Raw genomic sequence first — 21,395 nt, 5'->3', positions numbered from 1 at the left:
AGTCTTCTAGGAGAAGACGCATTCCTGCTGTTTGGCTCCCAGATTGCACACAGTGATTTCTGACAACCTGGACTTGAAGCATCAACATCTTCCTCAAAACCTTTTTTGGTCTCATTCTCTGTCAGTCTTCCCTAAGGGACTTTGGCCTTCAGATAAAGACATCAGACTGCTGACATCTGGAAACGTTGTAGGTTGTGGATTAGCCGACTGGATCCAGCAGAGGTGACAATTCAGTGTGAATTCCTGTGCTCAGAAAAAGTTAATCTTTTTGTCTTTTAAAGAAATGGAATCATTACAGAAATGCAGAATAAGAGCAGTGATCAATGTTTTATTCTTGCCTCCCTATCCTTGCTCTTTTCCTTAGAGACTGCTTTGCATAGGTGTGCAGGGCTACAAAAACTCACTGCAATGGATGAAGACAGTAAGGTTTAGGGAATGCAGAATGGCTAACTGAATCCGTGTAAATAATGGAAGGAGGAAAGAAAAAGCCAACAATCTTTTATTTTAAAAATATTTTCAAAAGACTTTAATCGACACATGACTAATGTAATTTGCAGTTTGCTGTCTGTGGCCCAGGAAATACTGAAGTTGTTAGTGACTGGTGCTAAATCCTAGCCTCCTTTTAATTACTTAATTGTTTAATATATTTGCATCATATGGGTTAGATATGTAAATCTGTTTAGACATACTTACTGAAATAAAATGCGCAGCCAACAGATCATAACAGCTGTGGAGAAGTAGTTTAGAAATAAATTCTTTGTAGTTCACAGTTTGACCTAATAAAAATAACTTGCTTCAGACCAATTATTTTCAGCTGGGTCAGTCTAGCTGCTGTGACTGTGCATTCAGATTTCACCGGTGATTTATTAAATATAATCACCTGGGGAAGATGAGCACTGTCCTCTGAATAAATCGCTGTTAATTCAAAAGTATTTCTTAGCAGTACGCTGTCAGCAGAGTACATGGGTTTAGATGAAAAGTTGGAAACCTTCATTAACTCACTTTGATTTTACCTCCTACTAAGTGTTTTAAGACCTTATTTTACCTAATGCCTTTTATGTAAGAGTAGTTTGCTGAAGCAAAGCTGAATTTTATTTTTTCCATATTAAAACCTGTAGCTTTTAATTAAGTTAACAGTGCATCTTGACTCTTGGAAGTGATTTCTTGCTTGAAATCTTACCTCAATTTCAGAACAAAGCCCTCTTCAGGAATACACGCAAGAAAATTCAGAGAATCCATAAGTGGCATAAAATAAAAACTACCTTCATGGCCAGAAACGCACACTTAAGAATAGATTTGAGATATTTTTGAGCCTGTATAGTTACAAAATATACTTGAAAATGAATTTAATATTTTGATAAATTAACCCTTCTAAATACTAGAAGTGTGAATACTACAGGGATGGGGGTTTGTTAATTTCTTGTGTGTCCCCCTTTTCCTGTGAGTTTCTGGGAAGCTGACTTAGGGTAAATCTTAAGTTATGTTTTTAAAATCATTTTAAAAATATTTGATTGTGACCTGATAGGAAATGGTGTGGGCTTTTTTAACTGTTTACTATTGCTGAATAATTTCAGAAATTTCATACTTAGGCTATCAAGATATTTTTCTCACTAATGTGTGATACTTGTAAGGACCAAGGTTGTGAAGTTTTGGAGAATGAGTGTAGTGGAAAAACTCATTACTCAACAGGATTACTTCTCAGTCAGCCAGCTGGTACTACCTCTTTGGTTTGTTGAAGTATGTACATTTTGGTAGTCTGAAAAACCACGTGAGAACTTGAACCTTTCCTAACTGAGGTGTCTGGGAGGGAAGGGGAAGTGACTGTGTCAGATGCGGGGTAATATATATATATATATGACAAATATATATATATATAAAGTGTGTGTAGATATATATAGTATGTGTATATATACACATGTGCTACAGATACATATATAGTATGCATATGTATATTTATGTATAAAAATAATATTCACTGAAATGATGCATCCTAGAATGTCACTGCAGCAGTTTCCTCATTTATACAGGAAAAAAACGCTGAGTGGGTGGATGATAAACTTCAGTACTTCTTGTTAAACACATGGTACATGCTCTGACTGCTTAACTTAATATTTAAAGATTTGGGGATTTTTTTTTTCCTCCTGTTTTAGAAATGCCCTACACATACTGCGATAGAGACAGGAACCTGTACTGCTTCAGCATTTTGACAGCAGGAGGGATTGGCTACAAAACCTAGTTTATCTCACTTCTTTATGCCATACAATTTATGATTGTTCTTTGAGCAGTCAGCCTAATTTAAAAGAATTAAATACATTTGATAGTAAGTACTTTGTAAGCATCTCTGTTCCATTTATGAGGCTGTGTACATCTTGATGACTACAGTGCAATTACTTCCAAAAGATACTGTAACTTATAGTTGATGTCTGAGGGCATTTCTTCCCTCAGTTATAAAAAAAAAAATATTCTTTGAGACTACATAGTGGATAGTAAGTCAAAATACAGGTGTAATTATCAGAACTGTCTTCAGCTGTTTTAAAGCTTGCTTATTAATTTAATTAAAAAAATTAACTGAAAGGCTGTTTCTTTGTAAGGTTTCTCAAAAAGTTGTAGTTTCAATAGCCAGGTGCCTGTTGCCAGTTTTTTTCTGTACTTCAATATTTGGGGAGAGTTACAGTGTCACTGTGAGGGGACTGCAAACATAACTGCACTGGTTTCCTTTGGATTCTTCTTTAGGCAGAGATCTACTTTCCCTTCATATGAATGTTAGTATGAATATTTTCAGAATATATGGTCAAATAAATTGCATTAATTAATTGACTTGTATATAGGGCAGTACTGTCAACACTGTCGTTTAATTATTCTCTTCCAGTAATTGGAACAGCTGCAGTTTGATAGGTAGAAAAGCCAGAGGCAGAGACGTGAGAAGCATCCATGTGCAGGGGAAGGAGCCGAATAAGCAAGCCAATGAAACTACCATGCTGTCAGTTTTTTAGGGATCCTGAGAAACATATTCTGCATCCTTATCTGTTCTCATTCATTTTCTGGATTTGTGGCTTTACAGCCACACTTAAAATGCTGAAAGGATTTGATGTTGAAATTATCACTGCACTTGAGCTCCATAGCTTTATGAATGTTTTACTGGGTTTTGGGGTTTCTGTTTTATTTTCTTCTGTATCAAAATGGTCTTGTGTAGTAGTATGCATCAGCTCAGCAGGCTGGTTGTTGTAAGATCTGCAAAAGATGTGAGCAATTCCTTCCAATGTGAAACTGAGTTTCTGCCTTCAGTTTGGAGCGAGCTTTGCTAGTGCTAATGTCATCAGAGGCTTTAATCATATAACAACATGTAGAAGTTTAAAATGGAAACATGGCTTTGTATCAGTGAATTATTAGAACATAGGTCTTGGGGAAAAGAATCTCAAAAGTCTGAAGATGTTTACTGGTCTTAATTGCCACCATTTTAGCCTGTTTTTTCTGTGTTGTTGAGTCTGGCATCTTTTAACAAACACTTTATTGGTAGGAAATAGTCTAATGTTAGAAAACATAATATTTGTGACACAGATATTTAGACCTGTCTGTCTACATTTCGAGATGAAAATGGGAGATGTAAATCACCCAGTCACTGTAACTTTGAACATTTTTTTTTCTGTAAGGCTAAGAGAAGCTGGGGGTTCAGGAAGTGCAGAAGACATTTCAGGTCATGCTAGCAAGGGTTTGCAAGACTTGAGAAAGTTTCCATCTAGCATAATCATATATCCACCTAGTGCTTTCGGTTCCTCCGATACTTGGTAGATAAATAAAAGGAGGAAAGCAGCTTGTTAGAGTGGAACAGCAGATCTTGTAACCGCAGCAAATTGCTTGAATGAGCAAATTTTTTTTGTTTGTTTTTATCAGTTTGAGGACTGAAAAAAGAAGTTAAACTAAATCTGTAAACCAGATGAAAATCCAGTGGCACGTCTAGAGGTTAACTTACACTGCTTAATTTTCCTACAAAATTCTTATGGTATTCCAATGCTAAGAATAAATATTTCCAGACTAGTATAGTTTTATGTTGCTATTGGGCTCTGCTACATCTTTCTGCCTGTGAAGAAGTAGTTCTTCTTTCTTTGAACAGTCATGAAGGGAAGCCTTATGGGAAATGCAGAGATGGTTTAAAAGTGTTATTGGAAGTGTACACGACCCAGAAATGTAAGCATACTGGGTTGTAAGTGGAGAAGTTGTATTTTATAATGCAGGTAAAAGGCAGCAAAGGCATACATATTGACAGTATGTATGAAACAACGTGGTAGCAGCTTAGTGTTCAAGTTGCACAAAGGAAGGAGGAGGATATTGCAAGAAAAAGGAAGAGAATCACAAGGGAAGCAGTTTTAGCTGCATTCCTACCCTGAAGATCAGGGAGAGCTTGCAGAAGAAAAGATGCTGTGCTCAGCACACTTGCAAGGCGCGGTTCCATGCGTGGTTTGTTCATGTGCTTGGGGAGTCCGGTGCTGCGTGCCTGTTTCCCTCATTTGGGGCCAAACCTTGCTTTTTGATCAACAGTGAAGAAGGATTTGGGGTGAGGGGTGTAGGAAGAGGGATAAGAAATGCATTGCTCTGTTAAGCACTCTTCTCTGTACCTTCTTTTTGTGGGATCAGAGCTGCGCTGCTGTACAGCCCCAGTCGATAGCTTCTGGCCTTGCTGCCAGCTCAGGTCTGTAAAATGGAAGCTTGAGATCTTGCCTTTGCTGTTCTTATTTTCTTTTTTCCTTCTTATGCCACCTGTTCAGTTACTTTATGGAGGAGTTCTCTGCAGAAGGGCTTGGTATCCTGACGGTTACTTTGCTGTTGATCTTCTCAGTGCAGCTTTGGAAATGCTAACATGGAAATAATTGCTTAAAAACCAGTTACTTCCTCTTTCTCATCTTTGTGTACAGAATAAAGATACTTAAGAGACGCAGGTATAAGTAGAATATAACTTTAAGCAAGTTATAAAAGGCAGATGCTTTTAATACACAATGTGAACTTGCTTGTGAGAAAAATACAGAAAACAAGCCCTTTGAATGGTCCTAGGAAGCTGTTTAATCTGCGATTATCATGGGGTCTTCAGCATTTAAGAGTTTTAAACTTAAAGAAAAGCAATCTCCAGTTTGGTGCTCCACTTTGGTGTGTTTTCATAGCACTTGTCTAGGAATAACTTTCCTCGGCAAGTAGGATTCTGCTCAGAGCTGTAATGCTGCTTCTGGCCTTCGGTAGCAGTTAATTTGGGGACGGGTGGCAAAGCAATGTAATGTGAGAACAGAAAATGTGGTCTATTCAGTGGGCATGATGCACTTGGAGATCTGATTATTTTTCCCATATTTTTAAATGTGTAACTAAACTGTTATTTTGAAGTCTTAAGTTAAAATAACAGAATAATGTACTGTGATTTTCTGTTATCTTAGGAATAGTTTATGTAAAGCATAGAATACATTTAGGTAATCTTTTCCCCTCCTTATTTTGCACATAGGTGATTCATTTCTCATGTGGTGGTTCTTTTGCAAGTGAAAGGCATTTGCCTATTTTTAGAGTACCTGCACTGCTACATCCTTCAATTTGTATTTTCTACATTAACTGTTTGATCAAGTAGTGTGTGCTGGATATTAGGAGGAGATTAAGTTGGGCACTACTTGGGATTCATACACTTTTAAAATAATGTGAAGTTTGCTGCTACAGTGTTTTCTGTAAAGGTTTTAATTAGGTTGCTTGTGAAGTAAATGTAAAATAAATGGGAATCGAAGGAAAGTGGGGATTTGATCACCAATTGGTGCCCTCTATGCTGAATGATCTTGTTGGGGCCAGAAGTGAGAAGTAACTCTGCTTTCTGGATGTGCATTGATTGACTTAAAATACCAGTCAGTGCTTGGAGATGACTGTGTGCCTTGAGATGGCTTTTATTTTAGTGGTCAAAAGAGTATTTCAGGAGTTACTTTTGAAAAAGTGGTCCAGTGATTGTCCTTAGCCTCATTCTGTTACATTAGTAATGCTGCTATTAATAAATAAAATGTGCAGTCAGCTCCTTGGGGCTGGTAGAGCAGGGAGATGCAGACTTTAGGAGTGGTTATCAGTTGGTTGCGCTGGCCATGCGCTCACGTGAGGGAGTAACAGCATTTGCTTATTGTCTTTTAAGACAGTTTCTGTGTGATGGCAAATGTAAAAGCAAGATTGAGTGTATTGAATTCAAACTAGTGATATTTTTATTTGTGGTTATAATAGCTGCTATCCTTTCAACTTAACTTGTAGCCCTTCAGTGCAGAGAAGGCGTGCTCTGCTAGTCCGATGCTATCTGTATGTACGAGGCTGTTGCACACAGTATTCACAATGCAAGCAGACAAGCATGGCATGGCTGTTGGCATGTAAATGCATAAATTCTTTTACTGAAAGTAAGACTTTTTTTTTGCTAAAACTGCATACTTACTCTCTGCAGGGCTAGTGTTTCTTAATATTTATGGCATTTATAAACATGGTTGTCCTGCACAGCAAATGTATGCTCAGTGTTCACAATAGCAGTTTCTATGAAATTTGTTGCCTGCGTGTGTCATGCTTATGTGTGATTTAGAACTTCTTTAAAGAGATGGGAAAGAGCTCCTCAATTGTTTGTCAACTAGGTGCATCTGGTTTTGAATTGGTCCTCGGCTCTGATCATCCTGGGTTATTTTAGTTCCTTGCCTGTGGTTATGGTAACAGCTTCAAATGCCCAAACTATTTTGGGCAAACATTTTCAATAATAATGACCAGAAGCAGCAATTACTCCCTGCTGACTTAATCCTAAAAATAAACTTAATAAGGTAGGTTTCACAATTACGAAAAACCTACCAGAGTGTTATTAAATGTTACTAAAACGCTTACATTTAAAACCAGGAGCAGAATTTCTATATTCTTTATTGCTGAGGAGCGTGACAGGGTGTTGACTTTTTTGTGATAGGATTAAGCTGTCCTCATGAACAGAAAAATTGTCATGCTGTACAAAGACTGTTCTGAAATCTGTAGAATAAACGTCTTGGTGTTAATTCTACAGCAATATAGTAAAAGGGATTTTTAAAAATATTTTTTTTTCCCCCCCTGTAAGGGAGTCAATATAGTCGAAGCTCTACCTTCTTTTCCCTAGAAACCTGCTCTGCTTATGCATAATATGCTATTAAAGTCTACATTGCCTTTTTAATAGCTTGCCTTCTATGCTCCCCGTTGTCATCAGCCCTGGGAGGTCACCAAGAAGAGCAGAGAGTTGCAGAGTGGTCCCTGATGGACACCTGGGTGACCGTCTGCGTCGTCAGTTCTTCAGGCAATTTGTGAGCTGCTGGGGGGAGCGTTCAGAATGAGATTGTTGATAGCATCCCTACAAGGACCGCTATTAACAGCGTGCTACTCTGCTTCTCTGCTGCAGAAGACAGAGTGATATTTGTGTTCCTATAGCATGTTGTAAAATGCATGAGGTTTTGCTCATGCTCCTTGGAAATGAGAATAGGAAAATGAGAGCATCCTGAAGCAGAAGCTATTAGAAGAGCATGCAGAAACCTGCAGCGATTTATGCTTTTTTTTTGTCTTCCTAGCTATGGATTAGAAGGACCGATTTTTGCAATGGGCTTTTTCCATAATGGCATTCTTGTATTGTTTGGTCAGAGCTTGCACAGGAGGAAAACAGGCTGCTGAATTTAGTCACTGATCTCTATTAGCCGTGGCCTAAGGCTATGCTGAGATTTATATCCCATTTGTATTGTTGCAGCTCAAAAGAAGAATGTTCAGAGGATGACAAGTGTATTCTGAGTAGGTATGTTGTTTCATTTTCATATGAAACCCTTTTTTTATTTCCTGCTTCCATTGGTCAGAAATGAGGTTAATAGGAAGAGAATATAGTACAGTGCTGCAGTGTCCCTGTTAAGGTAGAACAATAGGATCAGAGACAGTTCTTTAAAAATTAGCTGCTTTTATTAAATAAAGCTGCATTGTGCTGGTGTGCACAGTGCAGTCTTTTTTTTTTTTTAAACATATACTGCAGTCAGCGCTTCCCTAACGAGGTGGCACTATTGTTGAGTTAGAAGGATAGAATCATCATATTGCTTTAGGGGACAGCAGGATTTGAAAGGAGATGCCTTGCAGCCCCGTTTTACAGATTGGAAGCATCGGTTTAAGGGCATTGGCAGAATAATTTCCTTGTTCTTAGCAGCAGCCACTGCTGTGTCAGTAGTGTGTGGAATGGAAGTCCTAGTTGGTAGTCTGTTATGGAAACGCTGTTTACTGTTATTGTAGTACCGTGGTGACAACATGCCATTGAAATGGAAAACGAGCTCTCCTGCTATCTGGAAATTCCCAGTTCCTGTGCTTAAAACATCCAGGTCATCGCCACTTTCTCCAGCATACATGTAAGTGAGAGAAATGAGGATAATAAGGTGGGATTGCTTTTGTGAGACTACCCTGTGGCAAAATACTCTGTTATGTATTGAATGACATTGGCACTCAGACTTTTACCTTGTTTTCTGTGTAGACCCCTAGATTTTATCCTGGATGTTTCATGATGGATGTTGTGTCAAGTCTTTCCCTCTTTGTTGAAACATAGAGGAATTGTGCAGATAATATACATAATAATATTGTATATGTTCATTTGAAAAGTTCGTGTTGCTGTTAATTTGTAGAGCTGATGTTGAATTGACAAGTTAAGCTCTGAGGCAGACTTTCTTTGTAGTGTATATGCTAACATTTCCTCCTCCTGACTATTCTACTTAGAAATTAAACACGGAATCACCTCCTGTATTGTACTGCACTTCTGTGTAAGTTCTTGTGTAAAAGAAATCATCTTGCTTTGGTCCTGTTTTATTCTTGAAAGTCTTAGCCTTAATATACAAATTGCATGTCTTTTTACAAAGTTACAATAAAAGCTTAAAACATAAATATAAATCATTCATATCTGAGTACTTATATAGTTATGCAGTTCGTCCATGTAAAGTAGCTTCACATCAAGGAGTATTTTAATACACATGGAAACAATATGCCTCTCTCTTGCTAAATCTTGATGAAGCTTTTGTTCACCTTTTGCAGTGAGTTCTGTGTTAGCATATACAGGTGGCTTTTTTTCCTTCTGTGAAATAAAACTAAGTGTAGGGTACTGAGTGGCTTCTGTCTTTAAGGAAGCAGCTCTTTTGAAAATGAGGAAGAGTTGCTTTAAAATGCACAAGTAGCAGTGTAGGTGAGTTCCCTATCTGGGAATTACTATAAAGACTATTACTTTCCAATAGTATTCCAGTCTAATACTGACAATATTAGTACTTTTAAGCTTGTATTGTCTTTTTGCAGATAGACTTTTGCTCCAGCTGCTGTAAGAAATCAGTATTTACAGGTCCTCTAAATGTATTCTTTTGTGATTGTTGCTGGGAATTGCATTGATAAGCAGTGGAGCTGAAACAATACAGTGCCGTGTGCGTGGTCACTATTGTTCTCTGTCAGAAGGGCTGAGGTTTAGGGAGCTAACCTGGCTGTACAGAACCTGTGCCGTGCACGCTCCAATTTTAAGATTAATTTTCATGGAAGTGCTTCAGCCTTTTCATTCACTGGATGCATCAAATATGTTTAAGGCTACCAGCAAGAAGCTGTTTCCAACAGACTGCTTCTTACGACTTTTTTTTTAAAAAAATGGCTAAATAGAGAGTGTAATGATAAAAAAGAATTGTGAAGCTTTTGAACCTCTTTCAGGGAAGCACTATCTTTAGTGTTGTATGTTATGTTTTTGTTTTTTTGAAATATGGTAGTTACTAAATGCAAGAAAAATCAGAAATAACCTAGTCTGATCTATCTGCTGCTGAAACGGAGCATTTCTTTTGTGTGTTGCCTTTAAATTGCTAATCTAGCTCTGTGCATGCTCCAGCTCTCATGATGAGGATCGTCTTGCTGATTATCTCAGAGTGTTGAAAGTATGTGAACAGGTTTAGTGATCACGCTTAACTATATGATGCTGAGCTTATCTGGAGCATGAGAAATGTGATCAGCAGCCTTAATCATCTTTTTATAATGAGTCAGTGTATCCCAATGTTTATGGAGGCATTTCTTCACTGGCACACAGTTCTGACATCAGCAAGACTCTTACATCTAATGTTAAAATTATTAATATTCTTTATAATAAAGAATGAGAAACATTACAAAATGGCACCTATTTGATTAGGCAGTATATATCAACTGATAAAAACCCCTTATCGTTTAGGCTGACCGGTAAAATAGGTGATGGAATTAATCCTCTTCATTGCAGAGATTACAGTAAATTTGCTACTATTTCATGTAATCTGATATTTTTCACATTCGTATTTATAAGTTTTCTTTAATAAGTAACACTGCATACTGGTAAAAGGCTTATGTTTTAAGTAAAAGATTCAGGAATAAGTGACGTGTGAAACAGAACATGTATTGATGTAAAATAAATAGCCATAAAACTCTTGAATTCACAGATGAACGCTTCTATACTTGATATTTTGGATCTAGAGTATACAAAGGTATAATTGAGCTTTTAATGTCTTTAATACTTGACATCTTAATCTTATAAAATAAGTTTGTACTGTAATTTGTAATGTAAAGTAGGAAGGTCTTAAAGATTATTTTTTAATACTTAAAATTAAACTAAATTTTTTCAGTTTTTTTTCTAGTAAAGTTGACCTTGACTTTAAAAAGCTTAATTCTGCGTGTGATTTTCAAGTAACCTAGAGGTTAAACTGGTTGTCAGAAGACAGATTTTATTAGTCTTTTATTGGTCTGTGTACACAATACCTGAACTCTGCCTCAGTTTCCCTGTATTGAAATGCTGGGACTGGTGTTTATGAGCACATTTGGCTTCTCGGATGAAGCAGGCATCTGCGTACAAAGTACCACCATAAAATGGTTAACTGTCCTGCAAGCTGTGCAGCTGGGATGGTTTAGCTGCAGTTTCTGGTTGAAAATTTTGCGGTAATTCCCAAGATAGGGAATGAGTATGAAGGGCTTGTCCCAGAGAGTCCACTGGTGCAGGAAACTTGTGGCTGGGTAGTGCATTAAATAAGGAACCTGCTGGAGTTGAGCTGATGACTGCAGGTGAAGATGTGGTTCTCTTAACTGGGAAGTCTGCTGGTTTTGCTGAGTTTGGTACTGCTTTCCTGGCAATGGGAAGGAGCAGCAGCAAATTGCTGCCTCTGGCTGGTCATTTAATTTCCCACCAGTTATTTATTAGGGATATTTTCAGGATATCCTCACTGCAAGAGGTATCTCTTCATGTTACACAAAGCATGAAGGGTCCCTCTGAAGGGAAACGCAGGCATGCCCTGTCTTCTGTGGAACTGATCCAGAGTAGCCTGAGCTTTCCCTCAAGTTGATGGAGAGATCCAGTGACATTGCATAAGGAAAATTAGATGGGATTAGAACTGGAGCACTGGCATGTGACCAATGTATGTAGGTGTAATGCAGCCTGGCTTAGTGCAGGTGTTAGGAATGTGCAGATATGTGCGCAAGCACATGCCTTTGTCAGCTGCTTTACATTTTCTTTCATGACACTTACGGCGTTAGCGTTTAGAATATAGATTTATTTTGTCAAAATGAGTGTGAAAGCTGTTACAGCAGATTTATGCTCCACTAATGAAATCATTAATATTTGTGGTTGTGTTAACTATGTGGGGACAGACCTAGGTGACTTAATATATTATGTGGGCAGGTGAGCAGTTTCAGCAAGAAGACAGGGTAATACAGAGTTGGAAAAGTGGTATTCCTTGGTATTGTAGCTATGTATCGGCGGCCACATGTTAAACAAAAAAAACCAGGGACTGACATAAGCAGAGGTTCAGAATTGAAGCACTACTTCAGAGAGGGTGAGGAACAGTTCAGAATTTGGTTATATGTAACAGCTTTGAGGTGTAAAGGGATGTGCATCCTAATTATTGCTCACGGGTCATGTAATCTCACAGATTAAGAACGAAGAGAAGTCTTTCTTATTCACACTAGCAATGTCATTTGTATTATCTTCCGAAGTTGTGCATATCTTCCATTAACACAAATTGAATAAATGTTTGTGGAAACTCTGGAGGTTAAAGTACTATGATGGACATCTACAAATAATTCAATAATGCAAAAATACTATTTTCAAAAATACTATTACATAGGCTTAGTCTATAAGCCTGTGTCATGAGAATGATTGTTAGCTGTTTTCTTAAAAGTTAAATCTTCAGTTAAATGTTTTTTGTCTCCAACATGCCGTGCTTAAAAATAAGTAAAATTAAAAAAATTCTTAATGGAGAATAATCCGTTTGTGAACTTAGTGCCTTCTGTCCTTTTACATAGAGTAGTGTGTGGATATTTTAAATAGAAAATATCCTTTGCATATGTTTTAAAAAATAACTGTCAGGAGAAATAAACAAATGTGATATTCCAAATATATTGCTATCAACGGGTTTGCAAAGCAGGCTGTCCTGAGTCATGTGGCTGTGAAATTTGTCCGATAGGAAATACTTCACAGTAATGGAAATCAGTTGCTGTGCAGAAAAGTAGAATAAATTCTTAATACTCTGGAGTAATCAGTGTTAGTTTTAGCTGCTTATATAGGTTATATAGGTTAATGCTTTTGTGTCGTCTTTCAAAAGATTTGCTCTACAGTGAGCTCTTTGAATTTATGCTATACAATGAAATATACTTAAATGGGAAAAGGCGTGTATGCATAATTCATCAGACCGTGTATTAGGCAGTTTTCCTTTGTGAAACCAACCTATGTCTCTACTCTCTTCATGGGTCATTTTTAGTAAAAATACCCTTTTGTTGGGCTCTTGAGCATTTGACAGATTACTCTGTATTCACACCAAAAGAGACTCACCTGTCTTAGGCAACATTTCCATTTTGAGCAATTACTTCCTAGATATTTCAGATTTCAACATGTGAAAGTCAATGTGCAGGTCACCCCAAATATTTTTTTAAACTAATCTGACAATGCATGCAAACAGATGAGGTGGGTGGGTGGAGAATAGAAGGGGCTTGTATCTTATAAAGAGAAGACTGCTTTTAATCCCAGCAATTTTGTAAATTGAGTTCTAATTTATGCCTGTTGATCTTACTTTTGCTTTTTAAATAATAGATATTTCAATAGATTATTGTAAGTTCAAAATGTGAAATTCTGTTGCAATAATAAACTAGCAAAAACTAGGAAAAAACCCAACCCTTTTTGTCATGAAGTTTCCCAATGCTAGTGATTTTTCTGGGCAGACCTTTATAGATAATACTGTGGCTTACAGGTCCTCAAAATCCCGTTCTCCTTATACAGTGTGATGTTGCAATGCTGACATTATGCTGTGACATGCTACAGCACCTTTATTGAATTATCTTGAATATGCTACTCAGCCTATTCTGCCAGCATGTCAGTTCTGCCAGTTTGTCATTTTTGCCATTAGTTCCTTGTTATTGTAGAAAAATCTTGTTGTCCAATCTCTTTCTACTCACTGGCTTTCCTAGTGTTATGCAGTATTTTCTGTTGAGGTTTAGACAGGGATACCTATGGATTTTCACAATGTACTTAGTGAATATTGGGGTTTTAAAATAATAGTCACTTGTTCTAAATGGTAATAGTGGGAATTGTTGTGTAATAATGTGGAGCTATAATACTAAAGTGGAAGTGCATATCCATATGATTGCTGTAATATTTTGTCTAGCAGTGACTGAGATTGTTGCAATATCTAAGTTGCAAAAAATGTGGGTTTTTTTCATGGGATGGACAAGTCACCCACACCTGTTATCTGACATGCTTGGATTTAAACTCTTTACCATGTAGGGGGAAAATATTTTACGATGTAAAGTAATTAATGCCCCCCTACATTCTCCCCAGGAGACTGTAATAAAGGAATGGTAAAACAACTCTGAAAAATGACAAAGTTAAGAATGGTAGAGCAGACCTAGGCAGCAGAAAGAGAAGGGGTTGATTACCAAATCCTAATGTCAGAATTTTGTTTACTTTTTTTGCTGGCTTTTAAGCTATCAAAATTACTCTGTAGCATACATAAGAAAAAAAAAATCACAAGACTGTGGGAAGGAGTTTTTTGTAAATCTGTTAGTGAGATGTGTATTCTATGGCCGAATCTTGAATGTGCGGGTGCCACCTTATACATAGGGTTTTGTCCCTAAGGAACTGTTCTGTACACTTAACAACACCTATGTGTATGAAAACTATGTTTAAAGACACATCAGGTAGAACTGTAATCCACTAGTGCATGCCAAATGTTTTTCCTTAAGTATTTTGTAATGCACAGGAAATATTAAGCTGCCTAGCTAAAATTAGGACTTGCCTGAAGACTAATTATAAGGGGCGGAGAATAGGATGTGCAGTGTTTGTCCAGCCAAGCTGTGAAACCTCTGAGTGACTGTTGTATTCTATCTTTTTGAATGTGAAGGAAATGGTTGTTCTGCTTCTGTAGAAAATCTACAAAGCATGTGTATTTGCTTTACTTTTTCTCTTTTTAATAGTAGGAATCAATAAACTAACACCAACTTTGGCAAAAAGTCAGTAGAGAGCTGTTTCTAATTTAGCATTGTTAAACAATCTGAGTCTGCAAATTTAAGCAACAAATGGTTCAATGAATGTAAACCCTTTGTCAAATAGATAAATGTGGATGTGATACTAAGGCTCCCAGAGAGACTAAATACTGTTAGGAACAAAAGCTTTATAGCAATGACTGAGCCAAATATTGCTTTGTTTCGGTGGAAAACAAATTTGAATTAACCAGTGGGCTGTAATTATGCTGCAAACAGCTTGAGACCTCTGATTGTTTAGTTGTTTAAGAAGGAATTTTGAGAATATTTTCTGTGCATGTATCCTTGGGAAATCACACAGAAATAGTTGATGTTACTGCTCTCTCCTCTTCTGCTGGCTTTGTGGGGCCTAATTTTGTGCTGGCTTTGGTCACGATGTGGCCTTACTTTGAAGTAACACAAAAATGTTCAGGTGAGGTTGGGAATATCCTCATTTTCGTGTAGTCCTCCCTTCTGCCCAGATCCGTTGGTGTTTGGAACAGTGATTGTGTCTTCAATCTGAGTGTTTCTAGTAGCTTTCTTCATTTCTCTTTACATCGTGGGCTTGTGTGTTTGGGCAGAAACCTTTTGTTAAGCACACAAGATTGTGTGTCCAAAGAGACTTAACTGTATTTAAAAAAAAAAAAAAAGTTAAAGGCTTGACTTTTATGCACTAGTCTCCAAAACTGCTTCCAGAATAGCTTGAGTAGGTTACCTTGAGCTGACTCTGGTTGGAACAAGGTTCAGTGTTCCCGTCCTTCAAGTCGCTTTTAGGATGTTGTTCCCCTCGGGGCCTTGCTACCTTTGGTGATTGTGCTTGCAGAGCTGCTCAGGCTATGTTGCTTCAGTACTTCATTTCTCCTTTAGTCACCTTCTTAAGCTTGTCAGTGCAATGGGCATCTCATGCTGTAACTATGATCAGTTAAAGTTGGAGACCTACCTGCTTCTGCTTTCTGCCCAGTGTCATGTGTCTAGAAATGATCTTTGACAGTCTCTGCCGGTTTGGGAGGTTTCTAAGCCCTATATCCTCCTCTCCTGCTGCTCTTGGCCAGAGCCTTATGAAAGTAAAATGCCACTTCTCACTAGTTTGCTCTGCTACGTAGAGCCTGGTTTTCTGTTCTCTTTTTACAGAAAACCCTTAGTTAAGACAAAAGGTCCAAAATTGATATGGGAACATCTATCTGTTTTTTTAATTTGAGAAATATTAAGCTTTATCCCTTTCTTCTGGAGCAGAGAAGAAGATTTCAGTATCAAGTTACTAAACAAATGTTTAAATGTTCTACTGTTATGGTTGTCTTTCTAATTTATAAATAAGCTCAGATGTAAAAAATGAAATATTAAAATAAAAACATTAGAGCATTGCCTGAAGTGAGCATTATTCTGCACTGCCTGCTGTAGCGACGTTTGAAAGTCACACCCACAGTAGGTAAAATGCAATGTTATTGCATTTATCACTTAAGGGAAAGGTTTGCAGGCTTCTGGTAGTGGTGGTCCCTTTCAAGTACACTGTTAAACCGACATTTTTAAGAAGTGCAGTAACCTGATAAATGCAAAGTGTTTCTAGTTACATTATCAGCCTGTAGTTCACCTATTAAAAATACAGGCTTTAAACTGCTCTGTAAAAACAGTGACATGTGAAGCTGCTGGCATGGGACTACTGGTCATAGTAAGAAAGAAAAAAAAGCCATGATTTGTACTGCCAGTGCTTTGTGTTTTTCACTGATCATCTCAGTCCTACCTTCCAGCGCTGTCCTTGTGTTCATCTTGCTTTCAGATCTTTAGCAGCAGCCTGTTCCAGAATCTGTATGCCCTCAAAGCAAGAACTGAAGTTTACTGAATGTGTTGGCTGGTCTGTTAAGAGAGGAGTTAACTCCGTCAACCTATTGGAACAAAAATGACCTTTTGTCTTTTTCTCTTCTAGCTTGGGTCAGGTATCTATTTTAAAATGTAAACTTTCATTTCCTATGGAAATGTTTGCTGTATTTTTGTAGTAAGGAACCATTAACAAATTACAAAACGGGCTAGTTTTACTGGGTTGCTGATACCACCAAGGAATTAACTTAGAAACTCCTGTTAAAAATAGTAATAAAAAAAAATGTTATTTTAGGGGAGGACAAGTGTAAAAGTGACTTCTTTGTCAGAATAAAGGATTTCTTGAAATTGTACGGGAAGATGATGTGGAATGGAAAAAATGTGAAATACCATAATTGTGTCATTTGTTCGTCTGCATTATATTAATAATTGAATTTCTTAATAGAAGCATTATGAGATTTTCTTTTATACAGTGCTGCCATATCAGTTATGCTTGTTGAGCTCCTAGGTGGCCATGTAATTTGGGGAATTCCTAAATTCGTTAGTCAGGAAGCTGGAACATCTGTTCATAATGGGATGGCAGTAAGATAGTCAATACTTAAATTATTTTTTGGCAGACTAAGCATACTAAAATAATTTTTGGCACGCTATGCATACAAAGTAAAGAATTACTCTATATCTAATAGTAAACTGAAGTTTCATTCTATTTCGCTTTTCTTTAATAAGTTCATTAGCAAAATACATGCATAATTGCAAGTGTAGGATAGCTCTGTAATACACCAGATTTTTTTGATAGATCATAAAATAGTAAGGATTTGTCTTGTGATAAGAATATCTTAATATGAAATTGAAATCTGCTTCTTTGCTGCTGAATACCAGAGTACTGGTGCACACCAGGGGTGACTGAAGATGCCATTTACCAGTGACCAGAACACTTGCAGTCACGGTTCGTTGGACAGTAATTTGGCAGAGAAAACAAGGTTGTAATCCTTTCAAAAACAAGCTATTGAGCTTCCCCAATTCACTGTCTGGCCAATATGGCTTTGGCAAGCTTTTATTGCATTATGTAAAGACTGTGGGTTTTAAATAAATCAGAGAACATGCACTCTAAAATATCTGTAGCTGTAGGTTCATCTCCTCGCTTTGTTTTCAAAGACTGTGCACTATGTGCTGACAATTTCAAGCAGATCAATGGTTTACAGATATAAATGAACAAATCCCCAATAATAATTGTTGTTGCCTTGTTTCAGAATGAGTTCAACTACCTCTGAAGAAAACATCATAGCAGAATATTGTTTTATTTCATTCCTGCCACTGAGTGCCATACAAAATGACAATGCTATACTTGAATATTTTAGCTGTCAGTAAAACCTGTCTTGGTGTCCAGAGATCCCTGCTTATGGGTCTGGAGGCATCCGAGCTATTTTAACAGATTAATATTTGGTAAGTGCTTTAGAATGTGCTCTGTGAATCATGTTCTAACACAAACCAGTTAAAAATATTTATTAATATTTGGTGGAAATTTCCAGTACCCATAGCATATTTTGAAGGAAAGTATGAATCACAGTTATGCTAGAGATGTGGGCAGCTACATTTGTTAGCAAGCCTTCAGCTAAAGATTGAGTGGATAAGGTTCAGATTCTGATTCTGACAACAGGATCTTGTTATTCTGTCCTGGTCACAGGGCTGGTGGCTCTTCTGCTCTATACATATTTCAGGTTCTCCTTTAGAGTCAGTTCACACAGTTTCCGTAATTCACTGCAAATAAGCTAGAGAGGCTGCGTACAGAATTGGGAGCAGTAATGGACAGAAGTCCTGCAAATACTTTGGTCAGTCTGTGTTTTCAAATTGCTTATTTAGTATTCTCCTGGAATACTGAGCTGCTTAATGTTTGTGCCAGTCTGGATATTTACTTGTGCAGGGGTTAGCAACTAAACCTAGAAACTCATAAAGACCAATTGAGATGATTTCCAATCTTCTTTTCATTGACAGAAGTCAACTGTTGTTGTTGTTACCCCACCATATTTTATCCTGCCTTGTGACAATATTTAGGGAATTATATACCTGATAGTATTTAAAAGCAACTGAACTTGTATCTTGCAAATCAATAAAATATTAAATAATACTACTGAATTGTTCCAATTTCAAGTGTTTTCTCCACTAGTGTAGTCCTTAGCTATGTTTTTTTCTCTGCCTGTGCTATAAAAAAAAAAAGACCCAAAATAAAACCCCCAAACCAATCTAAACCCAAAAGGTCAGTGTAGCTTCACATTAGCTTGGCAAGACTCTTGAACTATTGTAGTTTGGGTTTTTTTTTTTGTGGTGTTTTTTTTTTTTTGTCTTTTTTTTTTGTTGTTTGTTTTTTTTCCTTCCCATAGCTTGACATTTGGCTTACAGTCATCTTTATAGATCTAAAGTAATTGCTAATTGCACAGATTGTCAAAGAGGATATTCAGATACCTTTTAGTAGATGAAGAAGATCAAAAATAGTATCTTTAGAGGGAAAAATAAAAGAAAGCAAACCTAGTGGGCAGTCTTTACAGAAAGAAAACGTACTTTTACATCTTTTTTTTAAGGGTAAAAAGCAAAGCTATCTTCCTTCAAAATTGACAGGAAGCTAGGAAATTAAGATATATAATATAATATATTTTAATATATACTCAATATCTAATCACTACAAATACCAGTTAGAAGGACTTGGAGGATAACTTAGAGTAATGAAAAAAGCATATTTAGTTACAGTAGCTAGGAAAAAACTTGAGAAATCAAGATAAAGTTAGAAAGAAAGTTCTACCTGACAGCTTATTCTGTGATAGCAACTAATTAACCTCCGGTGCCTTTCTCTGAACCGCGAGCCACTGTTTCCCAGAGGTTGCAGAAGGAGTCAGGCAGCTCCTCAGCCTTGCTATTGCAATGTTAATATTCATTTCACATTAAATTCCAAGATTGCCTTGTTCTTAACATGATAATGTTCAACCCCCCCCCCCCGAGCAAGTGTATGCGTGGAAAGTGGTGTTAATATCCACATTTAGAGCAGCTTGTTGTGAATTACCACTACGTGCTGTTGCAGTATTAGCTATCTCCTCCAACTTTTTTTTCTAACCCTGATTAAAATGCTACTGCTGCACTTGCTGTTTAATGATTTCTGTTGATCAGAACAATAAAATTAGTTAGAAAATGAAATAGCTTTCTTCTTTGGTGGTATGCTTAATTGTGATATACTGTACTTACAATAAAGTAAAAAAATTAATATGCTTACATTCATTATTATCTAATTAATTATAGTGCTTAGCAGACCTGTGTTAATGAATGTTAGTAATGCCTTTGGTGTCCAAACAAGACAGATCTACTTGCCGTGTTTTTGTTGGGAATTCAGTCAGATAGAAAGTGTGTTACCTGTCTGTTCTCGGTGTGAATGGCAGACCTATTTCTGAATATTCACTTTACAGCCCCTCAGAAGTTATATTCTGAATAAAGTTTAACATTTCTTTGCAGGGCAGTTTGAAATTACTGCCGTTGTATATAATACAGTGCTTGGGTTTTGCTGTTTCTTTGCATATTGGTACCAACACGGTGTGTAAGAGCTGTTGCATTTTTCACTTTGTCTTACAAAGATGGGTTCCTCTTGTTGTGTGAAGATAAATGCTGACACTGATACAAAGCCAAGGATAAACCCATAATTTCTGGTTGCTCCGGGAGAGCTCTTTTCCTCGCGGTGAATGTCACAGGGCTGGGTGCTCTCGCCAGGTCTTGTTGCTGTCTTGCATTGTAACTTCTGGCAAAACTAGCTCCTGAATGTCACTTTCTGTAAAATGGGAGAGGATGCTCGGCCTTCCAAAGCTGTTAAGCTGTAGGTAGAAAAGGTTGTATATTAAAAAAAAAAAAAAAAAAAAAATTGTCATAGTTGTTTAGCTATAAAGCAAAAAAGAAGCTTATTCTCATGGAGTCATATGCAGCACAGTTAATGTTTGAGACTAGAACTGTAGCATTTATATTCTGGTAGATTTTTATAGTGTGGAAGTTTGCAATTTTTAATGACTAACTCACATACACAAGTTCCTGTACATATGTAACAGCAGATGTGGAAAAAAATAGTGAAAAATCTCTTCTGCAGAAGACCATCAAGTTGTGAGCTGCTGCGTTTTTATGTGTATCAGACAACTGCCCATTACGTATTGAAAATCAGGTAGGGGAAATAACTGCTTATAGCCACACCTGGCATGTCCAATGCATACCATTAGGAATTGCAAGTATTTTGACATATATTGTATCCTCTCTGTTGGCTGTGCAGTTGTAATGGCATCTTGTGCTGCAGAGGACCTTTTAGGACAAAGCTTGAGAAGCTCTGAGTAATGTGGCCTGTTCAGAAAAATGCTTCCATTATGGCTGCCGTTCTTGGAATAAAGGAATCATGGCCAAGGTCTTTGCCTTCATTTGTAAAACTTAAGAAGTATGCTGGCTGTTGGGAAATACTTAAAGTAGCATGGTGTATGTGGCATACACGGCAAAAAGCCCACTCCAAATAGCCAAGAAAGTTGGTTTACTTGTACGTTTCTTTTCCTAATGATTTTAACTGATGTGTACATTTTCTATTTTCTTCTGAGTTTAGAAGTCTTTTTAAAGCCCCTTCATATAATGCCTATCTGATCTGACATTTCGGGAAGATCTTTCAGGAGCAAATACAGTCAGATTCGTGCTAGTTGAGTCCGCAGTTCCTTCCCACCCACGCTTACAAGTCTCACCACATTACTTTCTATTTCTTCTTGGAAAGACATGTACAAATTTAGAGACTGGGTGTCCTTTGAAATTATATTAGACTCTTTCCTTGATGTGATTTTATTAAAAACGAAGACAAGCAAATGAAAATACAAAAAAAAACCCCTTCCCAAACCCAAAGCACCCTAGAACAAAGTGAACAAAAATACTTTGGGTCATGAGGTAACATCTGCTTTGCTGCTGTGTGACATCATTGTATGTATTTGACAGATGCCAAAGGTAGTTTGGAGAGCACTTTTCTAAGGTACATCCTGTAAAACTTCTTTTAAATTACACTCTAAATTAGTGTTATAAAGTAGAGAGAA

The 21,395-nt window shown here is 37.1% G+C and overlaps 1 protein-coding gene across 10 annotated transcripts in view; it reads left to right on the top strand.

The window, feature by feature from the left end:
* KLHL13 (kelch like family member 13) overlaps positions 1 to 21,395 on the top strand; it is an 82,143-nt gene that overhangs the window by 38,828 nt on the left and 21,920 nt on the right. Inside the window, exons 1-2 of one of the 10 annotated variants that reach the window (XM_086756339.1) lie at positions 7,558 to 7,780; positions 8,260 to 8,372. The exons of 7 other annotated variants lie outside the window; for them this stretch is intronic. In XM_086756339.1, the coding sequence (XP_086612465.1) occupies positions 8,275 to 8,372 (98 nt within the window). In that variant the 5' untranslated portion in view covers positions 7,558 to 7,780; positions 8,260 to 8,274. Of the gene's footprint in view, positions 1 to 7,557; positions 7,781 to 8,140; positions 8,373 to 21,395 lie in introns of those variants that run through there. 2 more of the 10 variants (XM_010119231.2, XM_010119224.2) reach the window with 2 other exon arrangements.

This window comes from Chlamydotis macqueenii, chromosome 11, assembly GCF_036417535.1.
Source record: "Chlamydotis macqueenii isolate bChlMac1 chromosome 11, bChlMac1.mat, whole genome shotgun sequence".
NCBI classification, from domain to species: domain Eukaryota; kingdom Metazoa; phylum Chordata; class Aves; order Otidiformes; family Otididae; genus Chlamydotis; species Chlamydotis macqueenii.
This window is presented reverse-complemented; position numbering and strand designations above follow the sequence as displayed.